At 40.0% G+C, this 9,251-nt stretch overlaps 1 protein-coding gene across 1 annotated transcript in view; it reads left to right on the top strand.

The window, feature by feature from the left end:
• Nucleotides 1–3,094: 3,094 nt before the first annotated feature.
• Nucleotides 3,095–9,251, top strand: part of CYP20A1 (cytochrome P450 family 20 subfamily A member 1) — a 52,749-nt gene continuing 46,592 nt past the window's right edge. Inside the window, exons 1-3 of the mRNA XM_074364148.1 lie at nucleotides 3,095–3,251; nucleotides 8,246–8,295; nucleotides 8,920–9,086. Coding sequence (XP_074220249.1) covers nucleotides 3,180–3,251; nucleotides 8,246–8,295; nucleotides 8,920–9,086 — 289 coding nt within the window. The 5' untranslated portion in view covers nucleotides 3,095–3,179. The remainder of the gene's footprint in view (nucleotides 3,252–8,245; nucleotides 8,296–8,919; nucleotides 9,087–9,251) is intronic.

Here is a 9,251-nt window from a genome sequence, read left to right as displayed (position 1 = left end):
TGCTTCTTTCTCAGATGAGCAGAACTTCTTTTGCAGTCCTCTGTGCACAAGATAAATATTTAATTGACCAGTTAATTGACCAGTTTTTGTCACCTATAACAACAGATATTAAGCTTTTTGTTTTAAGGCACCTCACAAACATGTTACCTTCCCCCACTCCACCCGCCAGGAAATGATCAAAAGTGGGAAATCTTCATTCGTAGTTAATCAAATAATACATTACATTGGTTTTTTCAAAAACATTTCTTTCCTTTCATGATTAAAGTCTTTTATTCATCAATTCTTGACAGTCTAGATGTTGACCTAATCCTGTACACTTTACACTTTTAGGTAAGGGTAATAGACTGAATTTAAGTAACTGTATTTCATTTTGCTCCATATCAAAATTCTGTTGGAACAGTGAAGGCATAAACCTACAGGGATGAAGACATAAACCTAGAAGGACAAAGAAAAAGAGAAGATAACCAATACAATTTTGGAAGGAAAATTAATGGATTCAAAATGGATGAATCTAGATTTACAAGGTGCCTAAGATAATGATAGGTACCTAAGTCAAAATCTCTTCACACATCCTCCAAAAAACCTATAGATAAACAAGAATACAACCTCAAAAACCCCATGCCTTCAAGATATCAAGAATGTAGATAACAAACTTCAAAATACTTCAAAATTGAAATATAAAAAAACAAATTACAACAGAGCTATCTCTTAAATTTCTACAGTAAGCCTTTACAGAGAGCAGGGAGAGCCCAGAAAAACAGCAGGTGATTAAAGGACCTAAGATTGAACCTAAAAGCAAACACAAAACCTCCCGGAAAGAGAAAGCCCATCCTAAGTGGAAATACATTGAACAAGAGTTTGAGTGGATCAGAGTGCTGTATACAAAAAATGGACTTAGTGTGTAGGATTTGGTGCAGCAATCTCAGAAGATACTACTTACTGAGAAGAGTGCAGTCACTTTGGAGACTGGATGGTGAAGGAGGAAAAGGGGGAAATCTAGAATTTAGGATCCTTCATGGAAGAGAGAAAAATACTGAGAGATACATAATTCTACCTTGCACCCTCACCTCCCTGAAACTAAAATAAAAAAACTGCAATCCATTATCTGTCATGAACAATGACACAAAAATCCTTAAGTGACTATTAGAAGATCATTTCTAGCAATATGTAAAAAGCATAATGCATCATGACCAAGTGTGGTTCATCCCATGAATTTAAGATTGGGTTCTACATTTCAGAAGTCACCTGTTCAAGATAAAAATTCTCAGCAGACTAAAAATAGAAGGGTTCTTAATAAAGTATATTTATGAAAAACCTATAGCTATCATAATATTTAATTATAAAAGACTGAATTCTCCCTAAATTAGGAATAACATAATATTCTCACTACTACTCAACATTGTACTGGAGACTAGTTAGTCCAATAAGGCAAGAAAAAAAATGATACTTATTGGAAAGGAAACAGTAAAAATATCCCTTTTTGTGGTTAATAAGTGTGTAGAAAATCTAAGATATCTACATACATGGAAAGCTAGAACTTTTTTAATAAATGAGTCTTGCAAAGTCACAAAATACAAGGTCAATGTACAAAAATAGACTGTACTCCTATTCCAGTCATGAAAATTGAAATTCAAAACAATATAATTTACAATAACTTGAAAATATGAAATACTTAGGAGAAAATGTAATAAAATATTTGTAGGACATGTACACTGAAATTACAAAGTATGGCTGGAAAATTAAAGAAAGCCTAAATAAATAGATTCGAAAAAAACAAAGACTGACTTTAAATTTTATAGGGAAATGCAAAGGATCCAGAATGTCAAAACAATTTGAAAAAGAAGAAAGTTGGAAGACTTACATTCTCTAATTTCAAGAATTAGAGCTACAGTAATCCAGACATTGTGGACTATCCAGCATAAAGACAGATACGTAGACCAAAGAAAATAGAAACCCTTTTGATATAGCCATATATATGATGAATTGATTGTCTACAAATGTGCCAAAATAATTCAATGAGGAAAGAACAGCCTTCAACAAATGGTGCTGGAATAAAAGCTGTCATCTCTACCTTAAAAATCCACTTGAAGCAAATTATAGATGTAAAACCTACAACTGTAAACTTATAGATGAAATCGTAAGAATACGTTTTATAATCTAATGTCATAGCTGGAGAATCTGAGTTTAGGAAAGCTGAATCTTTTATAAAAAGGGCTGCAAGCAAACCTTCCTGACCTTTGCCCTGGAGGGATACATTATACTGATGAGTAAACAGAGTTGCCTTCTATTCCAGAAGGAAACTATCTCTACCTTCCAAGGTTGTTTGCTGTACAGACATCCTTGAGAAGTATGTCCAGAACAAAATGGAAGTTAATACCTTGCTCTTAAGAGTCTCAGTTTTCCAACCCTGCCCAATATCAGCTAAGTCTTATCAGACCAAGTCTTAAGGGCCATAGGGCAGAGGTAAGCTGCAAGAGCAAATATGCCAGATCCCCAAAGTATCCAACACTACTGCACCAGTGCCCCTTCCTCACCTAACATATTTGATCTTACTAGTGATTCTGTATGATCCTCCAGTATGGAGGAGAAAAAAGCCCAAGCTTGATTTACATATGGGACGACCCAGAATGTGGGTAAAGCCAAAACGGGTAGCAGGACTCTGACACTTCTATGTTCAGGTCAGCTTAGGTCAGTGGTTCTCAGTGCGTTGCTGTACCCCTCTCCCTCCCAGGCTGTCTGATTCTGCAGGTCTGGGGTGGGATGGAGAATCTGCATTTCTAGCATGTTCCCCCGTGCTTTTGCCGCTCCTGGTCCAGAGACCCCACTGTGAGAACCACTGGTTGAGATTTTTTAATCAGACTTAAATCCCTGGGAAAAGCGGGGGTCAAAGCAGAACGATGATAACTTCCAAAGTTTTCTGGAAGCCGGGGTTCAGCTCCGTCCTGAAGTCACAGCCCTCAGAGTCCGGCCTCCAGGGACGGCTGGGTCTTAACAGCCGCTCCTCGGCGCTCCATTGCTCTTCCCGCCAGCGCGGGCGGGCTTGGCCACGCCCCCAGCGGCCCATTCGCTCGCAGGTCCGCGGGAGCCCCCGCCTACTCGCGCATTCCTCGGCTCGGGCCAGGCTGAGGCGCTGCTGTCCGAGCGGGGGAGCCGAGACGTGGCTCCCGAGCGGAGGAGCCATGCTGGACTTCGCGATCTTCGCCGTTACCTTCCTGCTGGCGTTGGTGGGAGCGGTGCTCTATCTCTACCCGGTAACCGCCGTCTAGGCCCGCAGGGGCTCTGGCCGCCGCCCGAACCTCGGTCCCACCCGCACCCACGTCGCTCTGCCCGCCGCGGGCCTCAGGGGGCGGGCCCGAGGGAAGGCTCCCGCTCGGGCTCCAGCTCCATCCAGCTCCCGCCCCGCGCCGCCCAGCTCCCGGAGCACGTGACGCGGCCGGCGCTGAGGTTGGAGCGGCCGCACGACCACCCTCGGACGCAGGGTGGGGCAGGCGGGCTGGTGGCTCAGCTGCCGGGCAGCCGAGGGAAGGACGCGCGGCCGCCGGGGTGCTGAGGGCTGGTCCTGGGGGCCCGGCCTCCCTGCGCCTGGCAGCGCCCCGCCATTGTTACAGGGCGGGTCTGAAGTGGTTTGGTGGCTTCTGGGCAGTAACTGTGCCAACCCCAGTTCCGTTTTTCTGGTGTGTCTGAGTGGAAGTTCCAGGCTGCTCCATTCCTTTCTCCTTTCCTGAGGATTCTCCCAGTGTTTTTTGTGTAGTCTGCTTTTCTTTCTTTAGATCTGTCGTTCTTGGAATCCAAAGCCCTTAAGGTCCAGACCAGGTCTTGCTCCTCGCAGGGCCTCCTTCACAGGCTAAGGGGGTCCTGGAAAGAGCACTGAGCGGGGGGTGGGGGGGGGTGTCGCTGTCAGCTTGACGTAGCCACGTGCCTTATCTTTGAATCCCGTTCTAACCTTTCTCCGTTTCTCTGCGGTCATCAACTTTAGAGGGTGGTTCTGAAAACCAAGAAACTAGTAGATGGGGAATCATCTGCAAAGCAAAGTGGTGGTTTTATAGAAACAGCTGTAAAGCAGCAGAACAGCGCCAAATACATCGCTGACAATGACAGAGCACCTTAAGTGTTCTTTTCAGAGCTGGTAAATGGGTTAGACTGGAATATTGCAAGACACAATCTGGAACTTTCAATATATCTTACTTTGTGAGAAACTAAACGTTTAGTGCTTCCAGGTTTTGAATTTTTGACCCTCCTTAAATGAGACTGCCCTTTGATTAGGAAGCAACACTGTTTATTCTTTCAACCAGTTATGTGCCAGACACGGTTCCATGTACTGGGAATACAACAGTAAACAAACCAGACAGAAAATTCCACACTCATGGAATTTATATTCTAGTGAGGTGAAACAATGTAAACAAATAACATGTATTTTGTTAGTGTTAAGTATTATGGAGTTAAATCAAGTTGGGAGTAGGTACCACTGTAATTTTAAAGTAGGATGATCAAGAGATGAGAAATTTAAAGAGACCTGAACGGTGAAGGAGTAAGCCATTCAGGTGTCTGGGAAAGCATTCCAGGCAAAGAGAACAAGTGCAGATTTTCAGGCAGAAACAAACCTGGTGTGTCCCAGGGAAACAAGGAGACCACGGTAACGGTGGCTGGAATGGAGTAAGAACAGAAGAAACTGCTCAGAAGGATACAGTCAGAATCATGGGGGCAAAGGGCAGATTTTAGTTGTAGGCTATTTTTATGGACTTGGCTTTACAGAAGACTTGGCATTTTAAATTTAAGAGAATTAAAATTAATTTTATCAGTTAAAGTTTAAAAGAATCATTTTGGTTGCTATGTTAAGAATAGACTTATGTGTCTGGGGCAGGGGTGGACGTAGACAGAGTAGGAGAATATTATAACAATTTTGGTGAGAGGTGGTGTTGGCTTGACCAAGGTAGTGGTAGCAGAGATGGTGTGGAAAATAGGGGGTACACTTCATTTGGAGCATAGACAGTTCATCAATAGTTATCGAAGGGAAGGTAGAATATATGGGCACAAATGTAGGCAGACAGGTAGCTATGGTGTGGAAGTTATCTCCTGGTTGCTTTTATTTTTTCAGTGAAATAGAAATGGGATTGTCAGTTATTGGTGAGGATAGGGGGTTTGAAGAGAGTGAAGGAGCAAAATAGCCATCTAGAAGATTAAGAGAGTGAGGGACCAGGAATATGAGATTTCCAGGCAGCTCAGTTGAGGCTGATGAAATTAAAAGAAGACTAGTCACCATGGCTGTTTTTTCCCACCTGTTTTTCTTCAGCTGTGTGGAATCAGGGGCAGTTGACAGAATATTGGGTTTAATTAGAAATGTTTTGCTAGGTGACTATGACAGGACATGGGACAACGGAGTGTTTATCGTAACGGGCCATGGAATCTAAGTTGTGTAGAATGGAAAGTGAGTATACGAGTGGGTGGGTTAAAAGTCCTTTTGGGGTAAAAATAGTTTTGGAGTCAAGATATTAAAACTAGTAAGAAGGAAAAATAGGAGGTGCTTGGAGATTTGAATACTTGATGTTAAAACTCTGGAGATGTTGAAGTTACTGGTTATGTCAAGGTCTAGTGTATAACTATGGGAATGAGTGGCTGAGATCAGGTAGAGTTTTGAGTTGGAGACAGATGGGTCAGGGAAAAGGATAAACTTCTGTAGGAATTGGAGTCTGGGGGATGAGGAAGGACCTGGGGATGATAGTCTGGGCTTTGTGTGGTGTATAATGTAAGTAAGGAAAAAGGTCATAGTAACATTATTCTGGACAGTAGTGAAGCTACAATTACCAGGGACATTGAAGTTTTGCAGGGTCTTGCCAGATGCATGCCAATTTTGCGATCCCTTTCATCAATTTAGCTACTTGGGAGATGTGGATATAGTACAGGGCAGGAGCCGAGCTTCTCCCCTGATGTTCTGGGACTCACTGTTTGTTTCTGCTATTTGAAGCAGAACCATCTTATCCAGGGAACACAGACTTCCGAGGCTCTGTCTTCACGCCTGCTGTTGGAGCTGTGGAAGCCAGGATGAGGGCAGTGGGGAGGAGTGGTACTTAGTAGTTGCACATTGTTAGAGGTTATACAATCCTCCCTGTCAATAGTTCTTGCCAAATATTTCAACATTTGTTTCATATTTCACTACTCAGTGAACTCTTTCAGATATTCAAAGACATCAGTTGTATTTTCTTTCTCATGAAGATACCTGTCTGGAGTCCTCCATCACTCTTCCCGGGTCAGTAGTGGTTACCATCTCCTTCGGCTGTGTAGCTCCTGTCCTTTCCCTGTCAGAGTGGATGTTCTCTTTGCCTGAGTTGGATACCCTGTTTCCTGGGTGCTACATGAGTCTCTCCTCCTTTCCCTTTCACTTCCTTTATTTGCTGCAGTGCACTGTTCTCCAGGAGTCTCCTAGGAAAGTGTGCATGGAAAATACATTTTGTGAGACCTTGCTTGTTTGAAAAATCTTTCTGTTCTAGCTTCACACTTGAGTGCTAGGTTGGAAATAATTTTCCCTTAGAATTATAGGGGCCACCACCCACCAGCCTGTTGTTCCTGAATCTAGAATCTATAGGTCTCGTTCCGGAAGGATGGCGATCACAGGAATGAGGTTTAAGGGATCTGTATACTGATTTTTTGCTAATTGTTAAAGTCTTGTGTCTTACCCTGCTTTTCTGGTTACTGAGTGCAAATCTAATTGCTTCTTAACAAGAATCCTCTGCAAACCCCCAGAGGCGGCCTCAACTACATCAATTACTGCTCCAAAGGCTTACCACTTTCAAAAACTGGTTGGATTATTCATCCACTGTTGTCTACTCTCCCATTCTGTTCATCCTTATTTCCTCCTTTTTTATTTCTTTACTTTGATTTTGTGGGATTTCAGGAAGAAGAGATGATAGATGAATGTTATCAGTCTTACTATGTGTAAAGAGAAATAAGGAAGCTTGTTACAATCAATAATTTCAGCACAGAAAATAGAAAGTAGGGTTTTTTATACCACTGACTTTATCTTTTTCTAATTATGGAGTTCTTTCCATCCTTTTCCCTACTTCCTATAATATTAAACATGACAAGTTTCCATTATTGATGAGACTATAGGACAAAATTACACATTTTAGGTTTTATTGTCATCAGTTAAATGCAAGTTACAGACAATATTGTCTAGGCAGTATTCTTGTAGGATTTAGTAGAAACTGTAAAACTCTTCAGTTAGTACCATTCAACCTAGTATCTCTCCTTTGGCATACATACCCCAGAAGAGGAAAGAAGTAAAGTTGTACAAAGATTTTCATAGCAGTACCTATAACAATGAAAAAATGGAAGAAAAAGAGGAAATAGCCTAGATGTTTCACAACAGTATAGCAAGAAAACAATTAAGCAATTCTGGCTACATGATAGAACACAGACAGTTATTAGCCTTTAGATGTTCAAATAAATAAAAAAAATTTATTCATTCATTTACATAGTGTTAAGTAGGGGGAAGAAAAGGGCAGAATGCCAAACAAAATTGACAAAATTCAGAATTGATTCTGGAGTAAATATTTTAGGTTATTTTTTTCTGTAAATATTTATTAAAATCTGATTTTATAAAAAGTCTTATTAAGGTAATATGCTTGTTCTAAAATAACAAATAACACTGACCTCTAAACACAGCAACCATAAACCCAGTACAAAATTGCAAAAAATTAAAATTCCCCAAACTTTTCCTCAGTTCATTCATCAGAGATTCTCTTTAACAATGTGCTGTGGGTTATTTTGTCATTTATTTCTATACCAGAAACCTTACTGACTGTATGACCCTGATGATAATAATTACATTAAAGTAAAAAGTGAGTATCACATGTTTTGGTAAATTCTCTGACTAGAAAGAAGAGAACTGTTTTAGGAATGAAACTATTATAATCATTACGTTGATTTTTTTTTTGAAAGCCAAGCCAGATGGGATCATATACAGTCTCAGATCAAAGAAAAATGTTCTTGATTTAGGTTAATTGATGTAGAATGGATGTCAAATTCTTCAAACACCTTAGTTTAATTGATACAGAGGAGAAATATTAGGATAATTCTTTTCAATAAAAAGAATCTGGTTTTTATATTTTAATACAGCAATAATCCCTGAGTTTCAGCTGAATTGTAAAGCCATCATTTAAGGTCCTATAGATGTCTTGGCAAAACACATCTGACTTGTGGGATATATGATACTTCATTATATTAAGCTATTTAAAAATTTTCCCCTAAGGCTTCCAGACAAGCTGCAGGAATTCCGGGTATTACTCCAACAGAAGAAAAGTGAGTAATTATTTTTTTGGAATCAAGTAGAGTCAACCCTTAATTTTTGGATCAGAACTAAACCATGTCTTTAGATTACTCAGCTTATTTAATTCTTCTGTTTTCTCTAATATTCTCTTTGAGTATACAGCCTAAACTTTGTTAAGAACAGAAAGGAAGCCTGCATAAATCAAAACCTTTAATTTCTTTCACTTTCCCTAGCCATAGCATGTTGAAAATAGAAAGACAGGATTAAGATAGAAGGAAGTAAGAAAAATTGCCAGAGCTGATTAAAAGCCTATGATTTAATAGTCAGTGATGATGTCCATTGCTACCTCAGAATAAGACGCTGCAAAAATTGGATAGTTATCCAGTGTCTAAGTCAGATGTTTCTTGTGTAGCTCTCTTATTTGATGTGAAGTGTTACAGAATTTCAAAATATCAGATAAATCTGTATCTAAATACAAATTTAAATAACTAAATAACTACCAAAAGTAAGAAGTCAAACATTATTGTTTTGGATTTTGCAGTAATTTGAATTTCATGTATCTTTGCCCTCATCTGTTGACACAGTTAATTCAGAGTCAACTAGTATTGTTCTTCTGATTCTTCAAGTTATCACTGATCATTTTGCTCTTTTCTCAGAGATGGTAATGTTCCAGATATTGTGAACAGTGGAAGTTTGCACGAGTTCCTGGTTAATTTGCATGAGAGATACGGGCCTGTGGTCTCTTTCTGGTTTGGCAGGCGCCTTGTGGTTAGTTTGGGCACTGTTGATGTCTTAAAACAGCATATCAACCCTAATAAGACATGTAAGTTTATTTTCTTTCTAATTAGCTAATCTTTATCTTTAATTAGCTAATCTTTATCTTTTAAGTGTCTATAAACGAAGACCCATACATTGTTCTTGGATAGGAACAGCTAACATTTAGTAAATGCTTTATTCTATATGACAGGCATTGTGCTGAAGTCTTTAT

Source organism: Camelus bactrianus, chromosome 5, assembly GCF_048773025.1.
Source record: "Camelus bactrianus isolate YW-2024 breed Bactrian camel chromosome 5, ASM4877302v1, whole genome shotgun sequence".
Classification (NCBI taxonomy): Eukaryota; Metazoa; Chordata; class Mammalia; order Artiodactyla; family Camelidae; genus Camelus; species Camelus bactrianus.
The sequence above is the reverse complement of the archived record's forward strand: the minus strand, read 5'-3'. Positions and strand labels throughout refer to the sequence as shown.